The 27,501-nt window shown below is 36.8% G+C and overlaps 1 protein-coding gene across 1 annotated transcript; it reads right to left on the reverse strand.

Moving 5' to 3' along the window:
* TOP2A (DNA topoisomerase II alpha) lies at positions 1-27,501 on the reverse strand. Its single transcript, XM_042916138.1, is given in 36 exon segments — positions 1-1,058; positions 1,371-1,570; positions 2,133-2,273; positions 2,661-2,704; positions 2,824-2,950; positions 3,185-3,337; positions 8,306-8,396; positions 8,742-8,924; positions 10,127-10,210; positions 10,342-10,506; positions 10,608-10,699; positions 11,982-12,177; positions 12,354-12,554; positions 12,684-12,818; positions 13,011-13,242; positions 15,043-15,191; positions 16,704-16,825; positions 16,928-17,042; positions 17,869-17,961; positions 18,177-18,286; positions 18,378-18,483; positions 18,622-18,732; positions 18,988-19,113; positions 19,402-19,559; positions 20,761-20,899; positions 22,174-22,290; positions 22,292-22,312; positions 22,426-22,527; positions 22,714-22,887; positions 23,250-23,462; positions 23,901-23,998; positions 24,152-24,297; positions 25,729-25,792; positions 26,058-26,148; positions 26,366-26,521; positions 27,377-27,501. Coding segments are annotated over 36 exon segments (4,605 nt in total). The 5' UTR covers positions 27,398-27,501; the 3' UTR covers positions 1-929.

Genomic DNA, 27,501 nt, shown 5'->3' on the forward strand with positions numbered 1-27,501 from the left:
ATTAAGTGAAATGGAAAAACATAGTAAATATTTACAAAAACATTGATAATACCACTCAAGTCACACAACATGTAAAAATGCAGAAAGGCCTTAAAAAGTTTGTAAGTTGAAAATTATAGAGATTTCCCAAAGTGGTTATAACTGCTCACTGCTGAGTATGGCACTCATAGAAGATCTTTGAATGCTGTCCTCCACTTTTCTGCAATCCAGTGCTCCCTAGACATTTGTTCTTTGGGAGATTTGGACTTGGAGACAGCCCAAGGGGACAAGTCAAGAGCTGAGACAGTCACATAACTTATGGTCTAATTTTCTTCATCCTATTGACTGTGTTGAGGTTATGCAGACACAGCCAAGGTGTTTTCTTCAGCCTCTGCTAATATTCAAAAGGATATAAAGAATATGAGTAATTGCTTGAGCCGAAATTCAGCACATAAAAGGCTGAGTGGGGAGTATTTGTATTAGAACTATAAAGTTCTATCTGATGGAAAATTACCTAAATTTTAAGGTAAAACAGAATTAATCATGCTCTATCTCATATTTACGGAAAGTAGGAAACTGAAAGGAGACAGAATAGACACTTTTATAACAATTTTAGCTTAATGAATGGTCAGTAAACTGTATTATGCTGAAGTGACCACACAACTATCTCTAGAGTCCAGAAGAATTTAAAATCAGATTCTAAAGACAAAAGAAAAGACAGTCAAAACATAGACAAAGCAGAGAAGAAAACAATGCCCATGAGGTGGTCACTATTTAGACAGTATTATAAAAAGGGAAGGGATACTTGGGCTTTACACACTTCACTTTGATGATTCGGCATTAAAACTACCTTCCCCAAATGAAATTCAGAAGGGAGGAAATTAAGGGATTCAGGTAACTCTAAAATCAGTCTTGGGCTCAATAAGACCATTACTTAAAATAATCACATTTTAGAACAGATCATCTTCATCTGATTCTTCGAGGTACTTTATAGGTTTCTTTGCCCGTCCAGATTTGGCCCGAGGAGCCACAGCTGAGTCTAAGTCCAGATGGAAATCCTCACTCTCCCCCTTGGATTTCTACAAGAGGAAGTCCATGTAATTTGCACAATGTTAGTCTGACAGCAACATTTCACTGGAAAAACTATATCAACAGACTATAATTCAAGAAGTTTCCCACCTTCTAATAAGTAGTAAGAAATAGATCTAAGGCTAGTCTCTCATTGACTAAGTGGCATATTTTTAAATGTAACTGTGATACAGTAAGTAAAAGCTAAATGGATTAGGAGATTTAAATTTATTTTCTTAAAAAATGTGTCAGATTAAGAGCAAATCTTAATTATGCATTTTAAAACAGCTATAGCAAACAGACGAACTAGGATAAATACTCACCTTGCTTGTGACTGTCTTAGAAATCATTTTCTCAAAATTAGAGTCAGAATCATCAGAAGTGGATGGCTTCCTTTTGCGGCGATTTTTGGTTTTGGGAGGATCAGGCTTTTGAGAGACATCAGAATTCAAGCCTGGCTCCTTTTTGGTTCCTTTTGGTGCAGCCCTTTTTTTGGCACCTGTAGTGGAGGTGGAAGACTGACCTGCAAGTCAACACAGGCATTCATTCATCATGTCCACGCTAGATGGATTATTCTACTGTGGACTTTCTTTAGCAAGCTGTTGAATGCTTACATTTAACATAGGAAAAAATCTAATAGAGCTGAAAGTACATTAGAGAATCAAAACTATTCTTAAGTATTTTTAAGTAGGCTCCTATTTTACTAGGCGGGGCTTGAACTCATGCCCCTGAGATCAAGACCTGAGCTGAGATCAAGAGTGGAACACTTAACCAACTGAGCCATCCAGGAGCCTCAGCATCTAATTTTTTTATAGGTATGTTTTACATTAAACCTTTGCAACTGTTTATAAACCTTATCCCTGTCATAGATAATGAGATAGATAACACCTGGCATTTTGAGATATATGCTGATTTTAGACCTTCTGACCACCAGTTTTGATCACAAAGATCTAAATATTTGCTTTCACTTGGGAAAGGTTTAATTTCAATATTAATAGTAATTTTTGGGAATAAAAAATTGAATTCATTTGTGGTAGCCAGCTTCTTAATCCTAACATTAACCCTTTTGAAAGACTGAGGCTCACTTTTTGCTGCTGTCTTCTTCACCGCTACCTTCTTTTTAGAAACAGGGTTTATGATTTCAGTTTCAGCTGAGAAATCAGCGGCCGGAGAATCTAGAGAAGGTGGTACACTGTCCTTGGCACCACCAGCATCAAGGTCCATTACTTCAAATGGAAAGGAAAATAGCACATATAAGCAACACACAAAAATCCATTTCCTTCTCTGAGTTCCCATTTAAATACCAAGTCTGTGACTTTTCTAGAATATTTAAAACATACTCTTACAACTTTGTTCTAATTTCTGGATTCTTCATCAGCAGATATTTTTTGTACCTCTAGCACCCAGCAAGCATGTGATGACTTTCAGTATATTAAGTATAGAACCTGTTTCTGTGCAAAACTAACCCTAATGAACAACATCAACGCAATGCTAACAAGAACCCACATTTATCTTCCAAGGCAGGACTCGGATAACGTAGTCCAGATTAGAACCCACTAGACCCAAGTGCCCCAGTGAAGCAGACATCTCACTATTTTTAATTAAATACATACCTGATGTGGCACTCTTCTGTGGCTTCAGTTCTTTGTTAGTAGGTCTAGAATAAAGAAGAAACCATCAACATCCTGACAACCAATTCTACATGTGTCAAAGAATGTATCATTGACTATTGACAATAATCACGATGATAAGATTCATGTTAGAGAAGATACTTACACTGGTGGGGAAGTTTTGGTCTTAACTGGGCTAACATCTGATGGGACAAAATCCTCATCTTGAGTTTTTTCATCAAAATCTGAGAAATCATCATCTGAATCCAAATCCACTGTAAATTTGGTTTTTGCTATAAAAAACATACATCAAAGAATAAAAGAGGGGCACAGAAATATGTAATTCACAGATTGCTATAACAATTCATGAAGATTTAAGCTTTAGTTTAATATCCTAAAAGATGCTGTAGTTTTTTAAAAACTTAGTAATTACCGCTCTAGTATATAATAATTTCTGGGATTTGTGCCCTGAAATACACTGGCCCAGATCTTGCAACATATCTAGCATGTTGTTCGCTTGTGCTTACTTGCTGCTCTCCGTGGCTCTATCTCTCGTGGGGGAACATCAAAGTCACTTTCATTACTGCTCATATCTGATTCTGAATCAGACCAGGGGTTTCTCTTCTTTCCTTTTTTGACTGGTTTAAATGGCAACGTAGTTTGCTTCTTTGTCTTGGTACCTAGAAGGGAGATAGGAATTAACCACTTTCATATATTCTTAGCCACACTTTTCTCCATCTACCATCCATCCATCTTTCAAGTATTTATTGAGCTCTGTGCTAGTATTGAGAATACAACGGTGAATGGAAACGGATAGTCCCTCTTCCTATCGAGCTTATATAGCTTGGTCATCTAATCCCATAAATAAATATAATGTGTCTATGTAGGGTATGAGGCATGTGTGTATGTATTTAAATAAGAAGACTGTTCCAAGAAATGCTTGAGCTGAGACCTCAAGTTTAGAATGAACTAGTTGAAGGCAAGTGGGTAATGAAATATTACAGCGCAGAAAATAGCATGTACAAAGGACCTGTGGGGAAAACAGTACATTTAGGAAAATGAAAGAAATCCATTATGGCTAGAAAACAGAAGTTGCAGGGAGAGAGGCTGGTCTTGTTAAGCCTTTACATTTTTAAATTTTTATTTATTACTTATTTAAGTAAGCTGTACATCCAATGTGGGGCTTGAACCCATGACCTCAAGATCAAGAGTTGCATGCTCTACGGATTAAGCCATTCAGGAACCCCAAGGATTTTGTTTTAAACAGGGAACCAATATAACCAGATTTGAATTTTAAAAAGTTCTCTCAGGTTGCAGGGTAGTGATTGGAAAGGGGCAAGAATAGATGCAAGATCAACAGAAGGTTATTGTTGAAGTCAAGGCAAGGGAGACAATTCAAACAGAAAAGAATGGCTAGGATGAAACCTTGAAGGTGTTTAACGGCCGAGTAAGGAGGTTTAAAGTCACTAGTCCTGGCCCAAAGAGAAGGGCAGCACCCTCACTGATCTTATACCATCCTTCATATTCTTGTCAGTATACCTATCTACGTCAGATTTCCTAGTTGAATCTAATCTTATCCAGCATCCTCCAACAATCTGGTTTTCTATCTCTCCATCATCTAGTTTAAGTTTTTTTGTTCTGTTTTTTTTACTATTTCCCAATATGAGCGTGCCCCTCGGCCCCCATTGAGGAGGTCTTCTCATTGTCCCATGCATATTATATGCCCATTTTTCTTTTCCTAATCTAGAATACCTAAATCTTATCCACTCTTCAGGACTGTAACCCAAGTTTTACCTCTCTCACAAAGCCTCTACAATGTACATGCACCCACACTGATCTCGCCTTTCTCTCAGTTCCTACAATGGCTAGTATATATTGCTTTAACTTTCTTGATAAACCTCTTGAAGGTAAACACCATGCTCTCCCACTTCTTGTGCCCTCACATTATTTGAGAGTAATGGGAACATGAATGCTCAAAACATTCAACTGATTCATTGGTTTTATATGCTAACCGACTGCTAGCTAGGTTTAAAGTTAATATAATTTTGCACAATTTGGCATGCTTTTATTACTTCTTTAGTTTGATACTAAGATGTTTTCATCTGTTTTATTCATCTTTTCATTCCCCACAGAACTGAGCACACATTATCTATTAAAAGTAGATATTTGGGGCGCCTGGGTGGCTTAGTTGGTTGAGTGTCTGAATCTTGATTTTGGCTCAGGTCATGCTCAGGTTGTGGGATTGAGCCCCATATCGGGCTCCACACTGAGCATGGAGCCTGCTTGAGATTCTCTCTCTCTCTGCCTCTCTCCCCCTCTCGCACATGCTATCTCAAAGTAAAAACAAGTAGACAGTCAAGGTTAGATTTACAGATCAATCAAAGGAATTGAGTTGAGAATCCATAAATAAACCTTAATATTTATGACTAACTGATTTTTGACAAGGGTGAAGATAATTTAATAGGGAAAAAAGGTTTTTCAATATGGTGCTGGGACAACTGGATATCCACATGCAAAAGAATGAAGTTGGACTCCTTCCTAATGCCACATACAAAAATTAATTCACAATTCATCAGAGACCTAAAAGTAAGAGCTAAAACTAAAACTCTTAGAAGAAAACATAGGGGTGAATCTTCATGACCTTGGACTTGGCAAAAGATTAGATATGATACCAAAAACACAAGCAACAAAAGGAAAAAAAGAAGATAATTTAGATTTCATCACAATTAAAAACTTGTGCTTCCTATCAGCAATAGGCAAAGTATGGAAAGAGCCCAAATGTCCATCAATGGATGAATGGATAAAGAAGATGTGGTGTGTGTGTGTGTGTGTGTGTATGTAAATTAAACTAACTTGTATGTAAATTAAAAAAATAAATTACATTAAAAACAATAGAATAAACTGTTCTTAGAGGTTGAAAAGTTAAAAAAACAAAACAAAACTTGTGCTTCAAAGGACATCATCAAGAAAATAAAAAAAATAATCTATAGGAGAAAATATTTGAGAATTATGTATCTGATAAAGGACTGGCATCTAGAATACATAAAGAAATCTTACAATAAACTCAACAACAACAAAAGACAACTCAATTAAAAAAATGGGCGGGCTGCCTGGGTGGCTCAGTCAGTTAAGTGTTGGACTTTAGCTCAGGTCATGATATGGCAGTTCGTGAGTTTGAGCCCCACATAGGGCTCTGTGCTGACAGCACAGAGCCTTGAGCCTGCTTCAGATTCTGTGTCTCTCTCTCACTCTGCCCCCCACCCCACCCCCACACTCTGTTACACTCTCTCTCTCTCAAAAATAAATAAACATTAAAAAAAATTTTTTGGGGGTGGGTGCCTGGGTGGTTCAGTCAGTTAAGCAACTGAATTCGGGCTCAGGTCATGTTCTTGCAGTTCGTGAGTTCGAGCCCCGCGTTGGGCTCTGTGCTGACAGCTCAAAGCCTGGAGCCTGCTTCAGATTCTGTGTCTCCCTTTCTCTCTCTGCCCCTCCCCTGCTCGCGCTCTGTCTCTGTCTCTCTCAAAAATAAATAAACATTAAAAAAAAATTTTTTTTTAATAAAAATAAAGGGGCGCTTAGGTGGTTCAGTCGGTTGGGCATCCAACTTCGGCTCAGGTCATGATCTTGCGGGGAGTTTGAGCCCCTAGGTGGGCTCTGTGCTGACAGCTCAGAGCCTGGAGCCTATTTCAGATTCTGGGTCTCCCTCTCTCTCTCAATAAACATTAAGAAAAAAGATTTTTAAAAAATGGGCCAAGGGTCTGAATAGGTATTTTTCCAAAGAAATATAAAAGGCCAACAAGCAACATGAAAAGATACTCAACTCAATCATTAGCTAATAGGGAAATGCAAACCAAAACCACAGTGAGATAACCACTTCATATCCACTAGCATGGCTAGAATGAAAAAGAGTGACAATGAATTAACAGTGTTGGTGAAGATGTGGAGAAACTGGAACCCTTCTACATTGCTGGAAGGAATGTAAAATGGTGCAGCTGCTCTGAAAAACAGTGCAGAGGGTTCTTCAAAATGTTGAACATAAAAAATCCTATCACCCCACACAATTCCACTCCTACGTATCTATCCAAAAGAAATCAAAGCATTAAGTCCACGGGGGCACCTGGGTGGCTCAGTCAGTTAAGCACCTGACTCCTGATCTCAGCTCAGTTCTTGATGTCAGAGTCGTGAGTACAAGCCCCTGGGTTGGGCTCCACACCCAGCGTGGAGCCTACTTAAAAACAAACAAACCCATGAAGTCCACATAAATACTTATATGTGAATGTTCATAGCAGTGTTCACAATACCCAAAAAGTGGAAACAAGCCAGATACCTATCAACCAATGAACAAATAAAATGTATATCCATACTGTGAAATACTATTTGGCAATAAAAAAGAATGAAGTATTGATACATGTTACTACATGGACCACCCTTGTAAGTATGCTAAGTGAAAAAAGCCAGGCACAATAGACCACGTATATATGATTCCATTCATATGAAATGTCCAGAGTAAGTAAATCTAGAGACACAAAGTAGATTAATGATTGCATAGGGGGAGGGGAAATTGGGAGGAAACAGAGAGAGTGACCATTAATGGGTAAAGTGTTTCTTTTTGGGACAAAAAAGTGTTTTAAAACTGTTGAGTATACTGAAATGATTGAAGGTATACTTTAAATGGATGAATTTGATATGTGAATTTTTTTTTCTTAATTTTTTTAAATCTTTTTTTATTTTTGAGAGAGAGAGAGAGAGTGTGAGCGGGGGAGGAACAGAGAGAGAGGGCGACACAGAATCTGAAGCAGGCTCCAGGCTCCAAGCTGTCAGCACAGAGCCCGACGTGGGGCTCGAACCCACAAACTGTGAGATCATGACCTGAGCTGAAGTCGGTCACTTAACCGACTGAGCCACCAGGCGCCCCTGGTATGTGAATATCTTAATGAAGAACTTAAAAAAAGTAGATACTCAGTGAGGGCATAATCAAATGGCTAGTAAAATTCTTTTTTAAAAAATATTTATTTTTGAGAGAGAGAGAGAGAGAGAGAGAGCAAGCGAGCGCGCACAAGCTGGGAAGGGGCAGAGAGAGGGGTGGGGGGGGCGGGTGGAAGACACAGAATCTGAAGCAGGCTCCAGGGTCTGCGCTGTCAGCACAGAGCCCAATGAGGGGCTCGAACCCACAAACTGTGACATGACCTGAGCCTAAGCCGGACACTTAACCAACTGAGCCACCCAGGCGTCCCTGTGTAGTAAAATTCTTAAATTTAATTTACTGGGTGCTACTTATAACCCAGACATGGTTATATGGTATTCAACTATAGGGGTAATACAAACATGACTAAGATGTGCTCACTGTTCTCAAGAAGCTTTATATAATATACATCAAGGCCTTTTAACTGGCTAGAAAGTGAAATCTAATAAACTGAGTGTGTTTTCTTTAGATTCCCAACTAAGGAATTCAAGTTGCCAAATTAACGAATTATTTCAAAATGATCTCTTCTAAAATAAATCAAATCCAAGGACAGTGTTAGGGAGGTTCAAGTAAACTTCAGACATAGTCCTCCATCATGTTAGTACTGAACATGTATGCAGAATATACTAGGTAACAGACAAAATTTAATCTCAACTCTATAATTTTACTTAAAATGTTTTAATACCTGGCTCTCTTTTCTGTTTCTTCTCCAACCTTTGTTTCAGACCTTCTAGTTCCATACCATCCTCTTGAGGGCTCCCTTCAGTGTTTTCACTCTAATAAGAGAGAGCAAGACAAAGATGGTCAAGTTCTGTCAACTTATTATTTGGAATAATGTAAGGTCAAATATACAAATATATATCTGGTCAAAGAGTGATTTTTTTCTTTAAGTTTTGGTTAAGAGCTATGAATAAAGGTATGGGCATGACTTTTTCAAGATACTTAAACACCAAAAAAAAAAAAAAAAAAAAAAAAAATTAGGTTCACAGGAAAGACAAGTTTTGATTAAATATAGGATAACTTACAAACTATGGGCTTAGAAATTTTATAATATCATTTATTCAATTTTAAGTTGAAATAGGTTTCAAGTATTTTAGTGTATAACTTTTCAAGAGTATTACCTTAATTTTCTTTTTAATTTTCTTTTCTGCCTCTGCTTTCATCTCTATGGTCACTCGGGGGATGACTCTTTTCCCACATGGAGAAGGCAAAACTTCAGCCATCTGTATTTTTTTCCCCTTTGCTTTCCCCCCTTTCCCAGGGAGTCCTATTTGCTCTTCTTGTTTTTCCTTTGTTTCAACAGCCTACAAAGGGGTAAAAGAAAGCAAGTTTATAAGCCAACAAAGACAATACAAAATCTAGGCTAGTTATAGGAATAGAATAAAAGGCAATAGTCAAACTGATTTCAATCTGTACATCTTAATATAAAAATTTTTAAAAATTTTATGTATGTATGCAATCTCTAAATCCAGTGTGGGGCTTGAACTCAGGACTTCAAGATCAAGAGTCACATGTTCTTCTGACTGAGCCAGCCAGGCACCCCACATCTTAAGGTAAATTTGTGATAAACTATACAACTAAGTATATCACCAATAATAGTGAATATATAACTAAGGCCCACTTTGACAAGTGTGGAGACAGAAGATTGGGTTCTACTCTTGATTCCACCATTTAAACTGCTGACGATAAAAAGGGGAAACTGGGTTAGGGATAAAATACATAGGTACATATATACATATTTGTAAACTTAAATAAGAAGTGAGAAAGGGTGGAACTCTACTTGTACATCCATACCTAAGTGTAATAATATAAAACTGCATGGTAAGCATTATAACTTAGTTTATGAAATGCTTTTCTTATCTTAAAGTAATATTGGAAAACAAAGCAAATTAGTGAGATTTAGGTAACAAAGTATCTTCTGAAACTGATTAGCTAATCCTGAAGGTAAGTATCTTTGTCCTTTTAGGTTGACTTGGGGGACTGGGTTGGTCTTCTTACACATTTAAATTCTTTATCTTCTCAGTTTCAATAAGTCAGAAATCAGCTCTTGCCCTTTGCTCTCTTTGTCCAAAACCTTCTAGGTAGTATGCTTCCCAGTATCATTTACTTTATCCTAACAATCCGTTCTTTTATGTGTTATCTTGGAATGTTTCCTTATGCCTCTTATATCCTTTCTATTTGCCAATTGTGAAATTTCTTGACAAAGAGGTATACTGCTGGAATGTACTATTTCATTAATAATAACTCTTGGGGCACCTGGGTGGCTCAATCTGTTAAGCGTCTGACTCTTGATTCGGTCTGGTCAAGATCTCGCAGTTTGTGAGTTTGAGCCCCACATCGGGCTCTGTGCTGACAGTGCAAAGCCTGCTTGGGATTCTCTCTCTCCCTGCCTCTCTCTGCCCCTCTCCCATGCTCGCTCTCGCTTTCTCAAAAACAAATAAATAACCTTAAAAATAATTAAAAAAATAAAACAAAAACTCTAACGCAGACATTATAAACGACACACCTCCAGCTCTTCAATAAAAGCAGCTAGGTCTTCTTTCCACAAATCTGATGGACTCTTTCTCTTTAATGTTTCTAGCTCTTGTTCCTTCATAAGATAGTCAGAAAATTAAGAGTTAATTTATGGGCATAAATAAATAGTACATAATTTTCATGAAGCAGTTTTTACTTTCACTACTAAAACAACTAAGCGACATGTACCCTCTACCAATAACTCACTTTTTCATTTCTCAGCTTGCACAGTTCATCCTTCTTTTCCTTGGTGAGATACCAAAGAGGCATATCAAGAAGGTAGTTGAAGGTTGGTCCAGAATCTTTTACAGAGTCACCCTTTTCGGCTTCATTTTCATTGTCACTCTCTTCATTTTCTTCTTCATCTGGTACCTAAAGGAGGAATTAAAATGTAGCTTTAACAGGACATGTGAAACAGAGACAGATTATACACAGTCTTTGATAACATAGAAAAATGCTAACCAAGAGATTACCTTTTGCTGGGCTTCTTTCCAAGCCTTCACAGGATCAGAATCATAACCCCTCTGAATCAGAACTTTAATTAATTCCTTCTTTGGCTTATTTTCTATTAAAATAAAAGTAAACATAGATAATGGGTTTGAGCATGAGTTGTACCATATTAATTCAAAAGATTAAAACTAAAAATTAAATGGTCTTTGTCTTACATAAATTTGTATATCCTGGTATAGAGAGAAGTCTTCTCCCCAAACCACTGTGGATGTAAATTACCACAAGGCAGGCAGTCAAATCATGTATGAGACTGTTAACCTAATCATAACTCTTAAAAGAATAGAAGACAATCATACCTTTATTTCTGATAAGTCTCTAGGTCAATTATACTCCCTTATTAACGTTTCAACATTTCGTTGGGCAAGTTTTTAGTGCCACCAACCCAACCATTGGTTTCTCCATGCTGCATCCATTTCCTTTTTCTCTTCCAAGGACTATTACAGCCAATTTATTACTCTTTGAGGGATATTGATATTTCAGAATGAATTTCTGAGTGCCATATTTTATTAATTAATTTGATACAGATTACATGTTTAGGCCCTCTACATTTTTATACTCAAGAAGACTGGATAATCACATTATTTCATCTAAATACAACCTTTACTTTTAGTTTTCTTTGAGTCATGTCCAATATTACTCATTTTAGCCTCGCCTTAAGCAACAGTCTTATGAAATTAGGGAGCTGACAGTTAATGTTATTAGTTTTAAAAATATTCATGAAATTGAACATTTAACTATGAAGTTAAACATTTTTGTGTACCACCAGAAAATTATTCTGTGATCACAAGGAACTCATGTTGCCATGTTTTGGGACTTGCTCCTATAACCCATAAGTTAGTTACCTAGCTTTCCTACTTAGCCCTGGACAGGGTTGAGCTATTTCTTTTAACCTTCCTTATGCTCCAGCTTTTATCAAAACTGTTTACTTCCTGGTTACTTAAACCCTGACTTAGGTGCTTCTAGAAGGTCTTTTAAAAAAAATTTTTTCTGAGACATAACTCAGTCTTCAGTACACAATTTACTTGTAATATAAGCCATTTATAAGCTTCCTTCTAGTCTCTTTTTTTCCCTATCAGACAGACCTAACTTCTCTTCTCTTTACACAGGTACTTTTTCTAGCTCTCTATTCTAAATGTCAACTAAATATTGATTTCTCAAGATAGTCTAAGAAGAGCTATCTTTTTCAAACTATAAATGCCTAGGTATTTAAAATAAATGCTTGTATAAGTAACCAGTTGAACTAAATGGATTTTGCCCTCCCTCCCCACTATTATTCTCTCTAAAAATGTTTAAAGTTTGGCATAATTGTATAGACAGTTATTATTCCAAAAACATACCAATGATTATTTTGCCATCTATTTTCTCTAAGATAAAGCGAGCCTGATTGTTCAGTTTAGCAGATTCAGCACCAAGCATTCCTAGTAGCCATTCTTTTCTTAATCCATAATACTTAAGCCTGAGTTCAAAGAAGTCTCTTAGAATATCCAACACTGTGTCATATTTCTTTAAACATCCTACATGGTCAAAAAGCACCTAGAAAAGAAAAACAAGATTAGAGACAAGAACAGATAAATTGGCTAAACTTTAATGGTTTTAGAGAAATGAATTTATTCTTCGGAAATATAAAAGTATTCTAGGATATCCTTTTAAAACTGGTGGATCTTTAATACAAATCGAAACATATGGATCTCTCATAAAATAAGACATACCATAGAGTTGCATGTGAGACTAGTCTGGAGTTTGAAGACTTTGTGTAGTCCCACTCTCTCTGCCTCTGCCAATTTCTCTTCAGTCATCTTCACAACAAACTTCACAGTGGTGTCTGTATGGTATTCCCTATAATCGGTTATGAGAGGTGGTGTCTTCTCAGTGCCATTCAACATGGGTTCTAGAACCTGTTCTTTATATGTCTAAAGAAAGATAGAATAATCTTTTTGTTAAGTGTCTAAAACACAGGCTTATGAGTATTTAACAAGCTGTAGTACAAAGTGTTTCCTCGATCATAAAAATCAAAGAAAAAAAACCCCACAGTTACGTACTTGGGTCCATGTTCTGATGGGAAGTTCTGAGATTTCAATGGTTGTGGAATTAAGAATAGCCACTTCACCACTAATCACATATTGATTTGGAGCCAGCTCTTCAATCGTACCCCTGAAGTTCTTGTAACTTGGAAGCTAAATTGGTATTTTAAAGAAGAACAGGTTTTCTAAATGTGACACTAAAAACAGAAATCCCCACAGCATTAAACAATAAATCTAATGAATATTAAAGTATGAAATAAATTTTATGTGTCCTCTTTAATCATATAGCCTGATGAATTGAAACCAGATGAAAACGAAGGATCCTGATACACACAGAATACTTACCATTGGCAAAGGTTCTTCTCCATCCATCAGACGCCTGATATTATTTACAACTTCACGAATATCAAAGTTCGGGATTTTGCAGGACCACCCAGTACCGATTCCTTCAGCACCATTTATCAGCACCATGGGTATAATAGGAATGTACCATTCAGGTTCAACACGTTGATTGTCATCATATAAAAACTTTAATGTATGATCATCTTTTGGTGGAAATAACAACCGAGCCAAAGGGCTAAAGAAAACAATCAAAGAATGTTATTTTATAAAAATACTGGCTTTGATACTTAACTTGTGAAGGACAAGTATTGTCTCATATCTATGCATAAAACCTTCCATATTACCTTGGCTTTAATTGCTGACCAGTAATTGTTTAACAGTATTTATTGAGCGCTTTGTATGTGCTAGGCACTGCAGACATAAAGTCTCTAAGGAGCTCACAGTCTACTACAGGGAGATAGACAATGCACATACATTTTGTCAGGTGGTGGGGTAAATGCTAAGAACAAAGAAAAAGTAGGTAAAAGTGATTGAGTGTGCTAAGGAACGGTCACACGTTCTGAAAGGATAATATTAGAGCAGAGAAGAAATTGAGAGAATGAGCCATCATGCGGTTATCTGGAGAAGGAGTAGTGTAAGCAGAGGGACCAGTAAGTTAAAGGACCTGAAAGGTGTGCTTGGCACATTTGTGTATAGGCAGAGGCCAGGTGTGTTCGGAACAGCAATAGTATGAGATGGAATCAAACCATATGGGGAGTGGGCACATAGATCATGTAGGTCCTTTAGATTTTGCTCTAAACGAAGCAGTTGGAAGGTTCTGAACCAGAGTGGCCTATTTAAAAAAAATCAACTGGCTACTATAAGGATGAAGCATGAAGGATAAAGAACGAAAGAAGGATGGTAGACTATATTAAAATACTTTAGGTAAACAGAATGCCTTAGTATTTTTCTAATGCAAAACCCATAGGATTTGCTGATGAATTGGATACCAATGTGAAAAAAGGTGACTACAAGGTTTTTAGTCTGAGAATTAGAACGATAGCATCCCATTTACTGAGACAGGAAGGCTAAGAATTTTGTTTTGGACTTCGGTTTGAGATGCTTATAAGATATCCAAGAAGTAAATTTTGAGAGGGTAGGCAGCTCTACGAGATTCAGGTTGGGACTGTGAGTCTAGATGGATGGGCTATCATCCATGGATAGGAAGTTGAGTGTAGCTAGTGGAAAGAGAGCTAATGAAGGAGCTTTGGGGGCAGGCCAGAAGTTAGAGGCTGGGAAGATGAGAAAGACCAGCCAAGAAGACGAATGAGGAAAGCCAACAGTCTAGTGTTTTAGAGTCCAAATAAAGAAGAGTTTCAAGGAGGGTGAAGTGATTAAGTATCCAATGCTGCTGGAAGGTTAAATAAGGTGACAGCTGAAAATCGACCATTCATAGTGTACTTTCCATAGACTTAGAAAGGAAGTAAGATTTCAGCTGTGGTATTTCAGAGGAATTAAACTCTTTACTCTGACTCCAAGTCCACAGCACGGTTTTTCAACCTGAGCATTGACATTATGGGTCAGATTATTTTTTGCTGTGGGGGACTGTCCTATGCATCATAGGGTGTATCTCTGGCCACTGCCTTCTAGATGTAGCACAGCTGCCCTAGTCATGACAATCAAAAATGTCTCCAGACACTACTATGTCTTCTGGGAGATGGGGTGGCAGTGCAAAAATCTATCCTGGTTGAGAACCACTGCTCAATAGGATGAAAGAGAAGAAAACATAAGAGACGGAAGTAAAAACATTTAGTTTGGCAAGGAAACAACTAAGAAATTCAAAGTCATGGCTGTCAAACTGAAATAGAATTTAGACTTTCTACTGATCATAAAGAGTAGCATAATTAAACTTTAATAAGCTAGTTAAAAAAAATTAATACTCTAAGCATTTACATCTAAAGCACATTTTCTGATTAACTGAATTTATATATTTTTGGCCAACTAATTATTTCAAAATTAGAAATGGCAATTCACTAGAAATTGAAAGCATACCCACCTGAGCATTGTGAAGATGTATCGAGGACTAGCAGAATCCTTACCACCATGCAGCCTGGTACCAAACTGACCAATGGGTTGCAAGAGGTTCAGATTATTGCTACCCACAAAATTCTGAGCCAAATTGATAATGGTCATCATTAGTGACATCTGGAGGTGGAAAAAGATTCATTAATCTGATCTGTAGGCTCTTAATAATAAAAATATCATTATAACTAAACCTCACTATAATTGTGTACGGTTTTATGAGGCATAGATGTTTATTGATTCTTCCCAGATAAATACATGGCAGACGTACCTAAACCTAAGACTTCTGGCTCCAAGTTGAGGGCTCTTGCCTTCTAATAGTTTTTATCAAGTCCTACTTAACCTTGAAGGCATAGCTCTTCTCTTCACCCTCAGCAGAATGAAATATTTCCACCTTTGTGTTACAACACTTTGCTCATTTCTATTCTAGCATGCATCACTTTATTCTGTAGTTGCGTGAATGCGTGTTGGTCCTCTGGTTAAATTGTGATTATACTTTGAAGTAAAGAACATATTTGATTTTTAAATATATACCTGGTGCATGGTAAGCATTCAACAAATGTTTGTTGTGTGAACATTTTGATTAAAAGTGACAAGCAAGACAATCATTACATTTTAAAGTACTAGAAACTGTGGCACGTGGGTAGCTCAGTTGGTTAAGCATCTGACTTCAGCTGAGGTCATGGTCTTGCGGCTCGTTAGTTTGAGCCCCACATCATGCTCTGTACTGACAGCTCAGAGCCTGGAGGCTGCTTTCGGATTCTGTGCCTCCCTTTCTGTCTGCCCCTCCCCAACTCATGCTCTGCCTCTGTTTCTCTCTCAAGAATAAATAAAACATTGAATGCATGGGTGCCTGGGTTGAGTGTCCAACTTCAGGAGAGGTCATGATCTCATGGCTTGTGAGTTCCAGCCCTGCATTAGGCTCGCTGCTGTCAGTGTAGAGAGGGCTTCGGATCCTCTTTCCATGGCTTTCCCCTACCACCCTGCCCCTCACCTGCTTGCTCTCTCAAAAACTAATAACATTAAAAATATGTATACATATGGTGAATGCAAAAATGGAATTTAATCACAAAATCTATAAAAAGGAATATGTTTGTGTAAAGTCAAACAATTCAGACATATAAAAAATTGAACAGTTGTCCTTTTCAATTGACAGGGATAACCAAAGTTAACAACTGGGAGGACACCCTTGTAGACATTTTGCTTAAGGTATTGTTTTGGCATTTTCTCTGCACACACAATGGGCTGGATATTCTCAACATTAGTACACACAGATTTACTTCAGTTATGTCATTGACTCCAGGCATAGATGTGTCACAATCTAAAACAATTTGCCAATTGATAGCCATTTTCGATGTCTAAATTTTAGAATCAGTTATATTAAACATCACTAAATATCTCTGAATATTGATCTTTGCAGATTTATGAGTAACCTATCAGGATATCATTTTTAGAAATAGATTTGTTAGGTCCAAGGGTAAACACATTCATAATTTGACAGATTTCAGCAAATTGTCCTCTACTGTGGATGAACCAGTGTTCATATCACTAAGTACTCTCATTAAGTGTTTGGAAAATGATATTACAGGTATTAATGTTATAATGCTTTCTGGAAACATTATGGATTGTGTTTACCTCACCATGATGATAAGAGGACATCTCTGCCACTGACCCAGCTAACTGAGCAACCTTCACCTCTCGCTTGTCATTCCGTTTGAAACAGGTAAACAAAACCTTTCTTTGACCTGGTTTCAAACCTTCAAAATGAAAGAAGTGCAAATATTAGTATCCTCAGTTTAGCCATTTCTGGACATTGATCTCTGTGTATGATAGAAACAGGCTAACGAATTGGAACTCACCATCCACCATAGATGGAATAGATCTCTCGTTATCAGAATTTGAGAACAGGATAAGTTCCTTGTTTATGAAGTCATTATATGTCAGATATGTGGTAGTTTGCCCATACAAGTAATCCTGAGGGACCAAAGAGAGTATTACATGATCTAGTTTAAAATAAAAAAGATTAAAAAAAAAAAAAAGATCACTGGTCTTAACAATATTTAACACCAAAAAAATCTTTCAGCATATTATTTTTTTTCAATATATGAAATTTATTGTCAAATTGGTTTCCATACAACACCCAGTGCTCATCCCAAAAGGTGCCCTCCTTAATACCCATCACCCACCCCCCCCTCCCTCCCACCTCCCATCAACCTTCAGTTTGTTCTCAGTTTTTAAGAGTCTCTTATGCTTTGGCTCTCTCCCACTCTAACCTCTTTTTTTTTTTTTTTCTTCCCCTCCCCCATGGGTTTCTGTTAAGTTTCTCAGGATCCACATAAGAGTGAAAACATATGGTATCTGTCTTTCTCTGTATGGCTTATTTCACTTAGCATCACACTCTCCAGTTCCATCCACGTTGCTATAAAGGGCCATATTTCATTCTTTCTCATTGCCACGTAGTACTCCATTGTGTATATAAACCACAATTTCTTTATCCATTCATCAGTTGATGGACATTTAGGCTCTTTCCATAATTTGGCTATTGTCAGCATATTATTTCTATGATAATTCTTAAGTCTCTCAAAGATACAGAATTATGCAGACATATTTTACAGGTTTTAAAGATAAAGCCAATGTAATTGCTACACAATTAGGAAAAAGTGCATTGCTTTTGCAATTTCTTTCAGGCCACAAACATTTATGTAGTAGTCTAAACAATCACATTTATATAGTTATCCATTATTAAATTTTTTACTGAAATAACTAGTCATCATTTTGTAGGATATGTAAGATTTTTTACCTCAGGAAGGCCAAGTAACTTCCGTTGCCTTCTGTCCTCCATGAAATGAGTTAACCATTCCTTTCGATCATCTATCTGTTTCTTGCTAAAGGCCTACAAATTAGAAAAAACTGATACGAATAGGTTCTAAAATATCTCTTGTATACAAACTAAGCAAACATATGGTCCCTTTCTCTAAGATATGCTTACCAAAAACATTCCATATTCTATAAAATATTCTATTATATAAAAATTTATGTTTCAATTGACTAGCTAAAGTAGTGATTTACAAAACCAGAATGTATGTATGAAACAGAACTCAAACTGACCAGGCTGATGGCAGCATCATCTTCAGGACCGGAATATTTGAATTGAATACGATGTCTTTTCATATCTGCAAAGTATTCCTTAGCCTCTTTTGATGTGCTCGTGCCCAAACCTATACAGCCAAGAATACTAAGTTACTCCATATAATCTTGTACAATGGTATATAACAAAATAAGAAGTTCTATACGGGTTTTCTTACAAACCTTTGTAGTACTTGACTTTCCATTTTTTATGATTTGGTGTAGAACTCTTCCATTCTTCAAATTCAGGAAGGCTATAGAATGCCATTTCTTGCTTGTTTTTAGACACCTGTGGTAAAGAAGATATTGCTATGGTTTTGTATACTCCTAGGTCCCCTGTATACTGTCCACCACTGGGCTTATAAGCGTATAAAGGGTTGACTAGGGCCTTAAAATATCCATTATGGTAATTTAGAAGTTAATATACCTTTACAATAGGAGTGATAAATTCTTCCAGAAAACGGTGCCGCAGAAGAGAGGGCCAGTTGTGATGGATAAAATTAATCAGCAAGCCTTTGATATGGGAACCATCTTGGTCCTAGAAATATTTGGAAAGCCAAAACACAAAAGAATTATTTTGAGACCAAAAACAAATGATTGACCTACTGGTAATTTCTCAAAAACTTTTCTATGGGGATTAAAAAAAGAAAATCTGCTCATTTAGTATGTAATATATATATGTGATGATTATAGCTCCAAGTTAAGTAATTTCCTTACATAGGAGGAAAGCAATAACCGTAAGACATGTTTAATTTAGTGTTAACAATGTAAAATATTTGAAAGCAATTCTGACCTGATCTGTCATAATCATTATCTTCCCATAACGAAGAGTCTTCAATGAATCTTCATCTTCATAGTTTTTCTTGTACTGAAGACCCACAATCTTGATGATATTGTTAATTTCAGCATTTTCCATGATCTGAAATAGACATATACCAAAAAAAGGTAATGTTTTGTTTATAAATTTGAAAAGAACAAAGAAATAGGACACTATTGTTTGGGTTTTCTTGAGCTTCAGTATTTTCAGTTATTAGCCTATACATTAGGTAAAGTCAGAAAGATCTGTTAAGATATGCTACAATGTACCCAATTTCTTAAAATAATAATAAATATCTGAAATATATTTCAAAATGCCAGTGAAGGAATGAAGTATGAGCATAAAATCCTGTATTATAAAACTGGATTTAGATTCTAAAGATGGTTCTACCTGTTTATGAGAAGCTTCTCGAACATTGAGTATTTTTCCTCTAAGCGGGAAAACCCCATATTTGTCTCTCCCAACCACGCCAAGGCCCGAAACAGCCAAAGTTTTAGCTGAGTCTCCCTCAGTCAGGATAAGTGTACACTCATTGGAGTTTCGACCCCCTAAAATAAAAATACACAAATTAAATTCTTGGCACATTTAGTTGAACCTCAAATATACTAACTCGGATGTGCTATTAATAGTTTTATGATAAAACACTAATAAGTAGATATATATTAGAACTAAAGTTCATAGTAAAAAAAAAAGTCCTAGTTTCTTAGACTAATTTCTTTTTCTTTTTAAAAAAGATTTTAAGTAATCTCCACACCCAACATGGGGCCTGAACTCACAACCCTGAGACCAAGAGTCACACACTCCACTGAGTGAGTCAGTCAGGCATCCCTCTTAGACTCATTTCTCATGATATTTATACTGTTATAGAACATTCATTTGATATATTATGTTAAAAAATGTTAGTGATGGGGTTCAGAACATAATACCCCAAAATAGGGCACGTGGCATATTGAATATTTTAAGCTGAATTGAAACAGATCATGAAACCCTCATGTGAGAGGTGCCCTCCATATACCAGAGTCAAAAGGAACATTCTTATCTCCCAGAGTGACACTGAAAAGAATCTGAACGAACAGGCCTCACGGAGCTTCCTCCCCATTTACTATACTTAGTTCATACTCTTTGCCCTTATCATATCTTTTCACTCTTCCTCAAACCTGACGTAAAAAAACCCCTCAGGTTTAACCATTTCTTTGGGTCTTCATTTTCCTATGAAGACCCAAAGCTCCTGTGTCCAGTACAATTTATATTAAATAAATTTGTATGCTTTTCATCTATTAACCTGTCTTTATCAGTTTAATTTTCAGACCCAGCCAGGGACTTAAGAGAGCTGAGGAAAACTTTTTCCTCCTCTACATTAGGTAATAGATCACTATATAGATATTCTTATTTTATACTCTTAAAAGTCATCTCAACATTACTGTAATAGCCAAAAATTAGAAGTGATCTAATTGTTCAATAACAGGGAATTGGCAGATTTTTTTTTAAAGTGATGCCTTTTTATAAAGTTAGTTAATTTATTTATTTAATAAGTAAATCTCCACCCAGTGTGGGGCTCAAACTTATGACCCTGAGATCAAAAGTCGCATGCTCTTCTGACTGAGCCAGTCAGGCGCCCCAAATTGGTTGATTTTTAACCAAGTAAAAATATCCCATTGAATATTACATGTCAAAGGAAATGCTGTTAATGAGTAAAACAAATAACTGAGCCAAAAGTTTTGAAGTTTGGAAACATTATTAGTTGTGTACCTGCATCATTGGCATCATCGAGTTTGGGAATTCCCTTGATCCTGTTATGTTTTACAGCTGAACACTTCTTGTTTAACTGGACTTGGGCCTTAAACTTCACCCAGTTTAGTATGCTTTCTACAATACCACAACCAATTGCCTGAAAATGAGAAGATTCATGTTAGGGAAGAAGAGTTCTGTCAGAACTCTAGAATACAAGTGAGCTCCTATAAAAATAAAAATAAAAATAATAATAATTCAACATTTAAAAAGAGGCAAAAAAATAATTTCCAGACATTGGATGACAGGTCTTCCTGTCTTAGGTTATCATAACTGAGGGAACTGGTTCCTTTGGGCTCATTCATTCCATAAATATATACTGACTACACACTTAACATTGTGCTAGGCACTGAGATCCATGTTGGAGATCTAGCGGTTAAAACAAATTGGTCATGGTCCTTGTCCTCATGGACTTTAAGATACAACAAGGAAGATGGAAATAAAATGAGAAATTATAAGAGTGATGAGTGTTATGGATAAGTGAAAAGTGTGGTATATCTAATAATGTACGTCCACTGTTATAATGGAACCAACTTAGTTGGGGAGAAGGGTAGAAAGTAAAGGCTTTCCTAAGGAAATGACATTGAAGATCTAAAGTAGTTAGCTAAGTAAGAGCATTCCAGGCAGGATTACCATGTGAAAAAGCTGTAAGGAAGGAAGAGTACTAATGCTTCTGAGTAATTTGAAGCCAGTAGGATGAAGCTTAGGTAACATAGGAAAAAGCTGCACTGAGGTGAGGTTGGAGATGTCAGGGTCTTATAGGCCATATTAAAGAATTTGAACTGTTTTTATTTGATTACTCAAGAGCACTACAAAAAAAGGACTGAAATGTTATAAACATCAAAAATCTATTATAGTAATACAGAAAAGAGATGATAGTGAGAAGCTATTGAGGTACCCCAAAGATGGATACCTTACTGGTTGGATTAGAGAAAAGGCAGGGGGGTAAAGAGAAGGCTCCCACCTTTGTTTATGCAAACTTTTACTAGTGTTTAGTTGGAACCTTTTACTAAAACAGGAAATAGTTTTGTTTTTGGGGAAGCTCTTTGTATAGAGGTCAGTGAGTATAACGAAAACGGAGTCAATTTTGTATGTGTCAACTGAGAGGCAACGTTAGGCATTCAATGTTTGGAAAGCAGTTAAATGGGCTGAATTCAGAAGTGATCTAAACGAAATGGTGGTATGTAATGGGGAAATTTAAGCATATGGATGGTAACTAAGGCTGTAGTAAGACCAGTGAGGTGAAAGCTATTTTTTATTTCCTTTTCAGAGGCAGAAGACCTGTGGGAGGAATCTTTGTTTTTGCAGGGCTGGGAAGGGCAATGGACAATAAAGCAAGGTGCTTCTATTTCTTATATCCGTCTAAGTACTCACAGCTTTGATGAATTTTTCACTTAAATGGCAGGTTGATCCAAAGCTCTTGACTTGTAAAGTCATGTTCTCTTTTGTCTGAGAATCAAAGGTTGGGTTTTCAATTAAGGCATTCACAAAAAATCCACATGTGATTTTTCACCTGCAGGAAAAGTTGACATTACATCACTAAAAACTTAGGTTTTATTTATAGCCCTTCTCTTCTTCCTTGTCTTTAGAAGAAGAAGAAAAAAAAAACAGGCTAAAATACCATACCTGATGTGCTTTTACTGCAACACCACCCTTGTTCTTCTTTTTAACAACCTCAACAAGTTTAGTCACAATCTGATCAGCTATATAATCAACATGTCTGCCACCCTAATGGGGAAAAATACCAAATTGTAAAGCTTAGGATCCTCAAAATTATAATAATGACCAAATATTGAAAACAATTTAATTTAGCTCTCTTTATGCCAAGGTAGCCAAATATTCAAATTCATTTTATATAAAAGAGTAACACTTCTGTGTAAAGATAAATCATGATTAATACAAAAATAAAATTACCTTGGAAGTAGCAATGCTGTTGACAAAGCTAATTTGCTGAAAGCCTTTTTCACTCATTGTTAAGCATACTTCCCACCTGGGGTTTACTTGTTCATGGATAATTTTCAACGGATTGCCAGTTTCATCTACCTTATCCTTCAAATACATATCTACATAGCTACGGAATCCTTTTACCTGCACAGGAATTAAAAGTTATGGTATTAGAAAAAAGTTGTAAAAAGTATTCAATGATAGACCATGAGGATTTTTCAAAACCAGTGAAATAATGTTCACTAATGGGCATAAGAGAATGGTCTTAAAGGGCACAAAAGGATTTATTTAGGAGACTGTTTGAGAATGACATTTCCTTTAGTGAGTTTAAAAGAGCTAAGTAAAAAGATGTGGCATACTGTTTTCTTTTCAGGAGTGTATCCAAGAAGCGATTAGAGGAAAAAAAAAATGTATATATATATATAATGAGAAAAAAAATCAGTGTTGCCTCTGATGATGACCACATAAAGTCTTTCATTGTCCTTAACACCCCAGAAAATACTTACTGGCAGCTTATTTCCATTGAGAAACACTTTGACATCTTTAGTGGATCCGGCAATATCATATGCTCTTCTGACCATTAGTGCAACAATATCTTTGTCTAGGCTTTGCATTTTAAACTTGGACAAATCAGGCTGGAAGGTAATACATGTATAATCTTCCCCATTGAAGGGCTTGAGTTCCATCTCACCAGCCCTTCCCATGTTATCCATCCACGTCTGTCAAGTAAAAAATAGGAAAGAGAAAAAATTCAAGTCTTTTCACAACGAACTAGAACTAAACACAAATTTACAAGTCCTAAAAAATAACCTAATATATGTTCATGAATAATTTTCCATGATTTAATAGCTTATAAATTTTGTTGAGTTAAACCAACCATTAATGCTGTTATACATTGCTAAAGTATTATTCATTTATTTTAAATGTTTATTTATTTATTTTTGAGAGAGAAAGAGATAGAATGAGCAGGGGAGGGGCAGAGAGAGAGGATACTAAGCAGGCTCTGTGCTGTTAGCACGGAGCCCGATGCCAGGCTCAAACTCATGAACCGGAAGATCATGACTTGAGCCTAAGTCAGATACTTAACCAACTGAGCCACCCAGGCACCCCACTGAAGTACAACTTATAATGGAGGCACAAAATACTTCTTTACTTGCCTGTTTGAACATTTTCTTGTATTCTCTACTGGCTGTTTCCACAGTAAATTTGGTACTGAATATGTTACACAATTTGGCCCCATAGCCATTTCGACCACCTGAGAAAATAAATGTAAAATACTTTGCTATCACTGTCAGTGTTAATCAATTATAGAGATGTATTCCAGTATTTCTAACTTTTATGCCACAGTCATTTAAAAGATGTGTTTTTTCAGCAACCAATATGTTCTTTATTTTCCTCAATACTCTACCTGTTACTTTCTTTTCATCATCATCATAGTTACTAGAAGTTAGGAGCTGTCCAAAGATGAGAGCTGGGACATACATCTTCTCAACTTTGTGTTCAACAACAGGAATACCTTTCCCATTATTCCATATACTAATTAGATTGTTTTCCCTAAGAAAAGAAGAAACTTTTATTGTAAAACAGATGTAAACTAGTGCTTAGTATTTTCATATTTAAATATCATTATTTCTAAAATCTATAAATTGACAAGTCTCAATTTCATTGACTCTTCTTCATGTATATATCTTCTGAAATTCAGCATGAACTACCTTTCCCATCATGCTTAGTTCCTGACACTCCTGTAATAGGAGCCAAGAGGAAAAAAGAATGAATCCTTTTCCAACACCTGGGCAGACAGCGATAATGCTAAAAAAATATGAAATTTTAAAATGTTAGGATAAACAAAGGGAAATGATTTAGGCCCAATGGAAAGGACAAAATTCAGGAACAATATTATTATAGTGCTTGCTTTTTAAAAATTATTTATTTTTTTATTTTGAGAGAGAGAGAGAGAGAGCGCACACATAAGCGGGAGACAGGCAGAGTGAGGGAGAGAATATCCCAAGTAGGTTCCACACTATGTGTGGAACCTGACGTTGGTCTCCAGGGCTCCAGAGCTCGATCTTATCACTGTGAGATCATGACCTGAGCCAAAATCAAGAGTCTGTCGCTTAACCAACTCACCCAGGCACCCCTATTATACTGCTTTGAAGAGGATCATCTGTACTGTCCCTAGCTTGCTTAGCTTTCCCACCCAACAAAGCACATTGCAAAACAAATATGAAAGGGAAAAACATTAGCAATTGTAAACTTCCCTGCTGGCCAATAAAATGGTAAAAATTTATTTGGAATTATTTCTCTCTTAGCTACTTTATGTTAATTCTCAGAAGATAGTACAGTTTTAGGTATAACCAGACACACACTATGGATCTTATTCCGAGTAGTGCTTAAGATTATCTACAAAAGACTAAAACTAGCTCATTTTCTTAAAGACTATGATATCAAGTCCTTCGGAGCAGTCAAATACATCATTAACACACTTCCTCCAAAGAACCTAAAATATAGTTTATGCCATAACTGAGCAGGCTAATAAAAAGGTGAAACATGCACCCGTGTATCCATAAAGGGACACCCAGCATTTATAACCAGAAACATTAGATCCAATTATTCTCTATCACCACCTGCTGGTTTCCAACTTGAATAGCATCATGAGAAGAAAAAGCTCTAGATTCCAGAATGCTTAGACAGAGCATTTATTGGAGATGCTTACTGAAATACTTAGGGATGAAGTGTCATAGTGTCTGTAATTTATTTTGAAATGACTTAGAAAAAATACAGATGAAGCAAATATAGCAAAGTATTGATAACTGTTGGATCTGGGTGGTAGTTATCACAGATTGTTCATTGTAACATTCTGCTTTTCTGTACTTTTGCAAGTAAGGGGGGGGGTGTGGGAAAGCCAATGTTAGTACAAGGCAAAGCAAATGCAACTAACAGTAACAATGAGCTATAACAAAACAAAAGACCATGCAAGAGACTTACGGGTCAATTGTGACTTTAATACAAGACATTTTTGGGTCCCTTTGTTTGTTGTCTGCAGCATTGACTGGAAGAAAATACACATTTGTAAGCAATTAAAGTATTTTTAAAAACATTAAGATGTAGAAAGAAAAAAAAATCTAAAACAGCACAGGAGTAATATTACCCAGGTATTAATTTAACATTTATTCATAGTGCTGCTTCTAGGAAAGAATTCAAATCGCTAGACTCCAGTAAACTGCCCCACTTTTGCCAGCTACATGGTTTGCTAGAAATGATACTTCTTATGAAGGATTTGACCGATTGATCTTTATGTGAAAGAATTTACTTACCTAGAATCTCATCAAAGATTTTGTACAACCCAGGGACAAAGGTGACTTCCCTGTAGTTAATGCCAATATCTTCATCGTAAACCCACATTTGCTAGAAATAAGGCAAAGAAATATAGTTACTTTTACCCTACATTTATTCTGTCTTATTATGATTACTGTAAAGTCTTCTGGATTAAATACTACAATATACATAGGATAACTCAGGCTGGTTCTAGTGACACTAAAAATACCTGAAGTATATAGCAAATTAACCTGGAAAAGTATACATCTTAACTACTTGGTAACTGCATTTCATTACGTGGTTTTACCTGGGTCACTAATTCCACGGAGCCAATATAGGTGTCTGGGCGGAGCAAAATATGTTCCAGTTGGGTTTTCTTTTGATAGATCCTTTCAATAGACAGTCTTTTCTTAGCATCTTCATTTTTCTTTGTTTTGTTGATTAGCATATTTTCATTTACAGGCTAGCAATTTTAGAAAATTGTAGAAAAGGGTTTTTTAATCAGAGGCTTATTAAAAACAAAAACAAAAACAAAAACAGAACACCCACCGTAATGATTTACCCACTGTAACAAATCACAATCTCTTACCAGGTATTGGTAGAGCTGACATCGTTTTGTACAAACACAGCAATTTAAGTTAATTTGCAGCAAAGCTCCCAGGGGTCGGATTGAATAAACATACATTAAGTGCACGTGACGTGAAAATAGTTTCCTTGAATGTTTTAGATGTCATCAATAAAATACACCCACTTCTCTCATACATTTCACAAATATTTGCTGAGTGCCCGCTATGTCCCAGGCACATAACAGATTCTATTCAGCATCAGTTTGGGAAGGCCATCGATTCGATCCTTGGCCAAGTTAACGTTTTGAATACAGAAGGGACATATTCCAAGCAACTCGGGCCTGCCGGCTCGTCAATAGGAACGTCGTGCAGTGCTCTGCACCTTCCAGGGTCAGGGGCAATCAATCTCATTTTCAACGGGAGGGAAGGAAAGGAAAGCATCTGTCTGTGCGGCTTAAAGTCACACGCGGACCATTATAATACATACCAGTGGAATACTGACCCTAGAGACAGTAAAACAGAACCCAACACCCCAGAAGCCAGAGTAGCCGATAATACTTCAATACTAGCACCATAAAGTGGTGTTATCCTCTTCACGATCCCGCCGAGCCCAGGAGACCCGGTCGACGCGGAATACCGGCTCCCAGCCGGCAGCGATCGGACCACAGCCCCGGAGCCTAACCCTTTGCCTGAAGCCAGAGAGATGCCGGGCCGCGCTGAACCTCCACGACCGCCCCTTTCACGAGCTATACCTGCAGTGGTGACACCTCCATGGTGACGGTCGTGAAGAGGGTCGTGCAAGCGACTAAACCGGCGGGACCCACGAGGCCACCACGGAACTAGCCGCTTCTCCACAGACGCTCGTCGGTTAGAAAAG

The sequence above is a fragment of the Panthera leo genome, chromosome E1, assembly GCF_018350215.1.
Source record: "Panthera leo isolate Ple1 chromosome E1, P.leo_Ple1_pat1.1, whole genome shotgun sequence".
In the NCBI taxonomy this organism is placed as follows: domain Eukaryota; kingdom Metazoa; phylum Chordata; class Mammalia; order Carnivora; family Felidae; genus Panthera; species Panthera leo.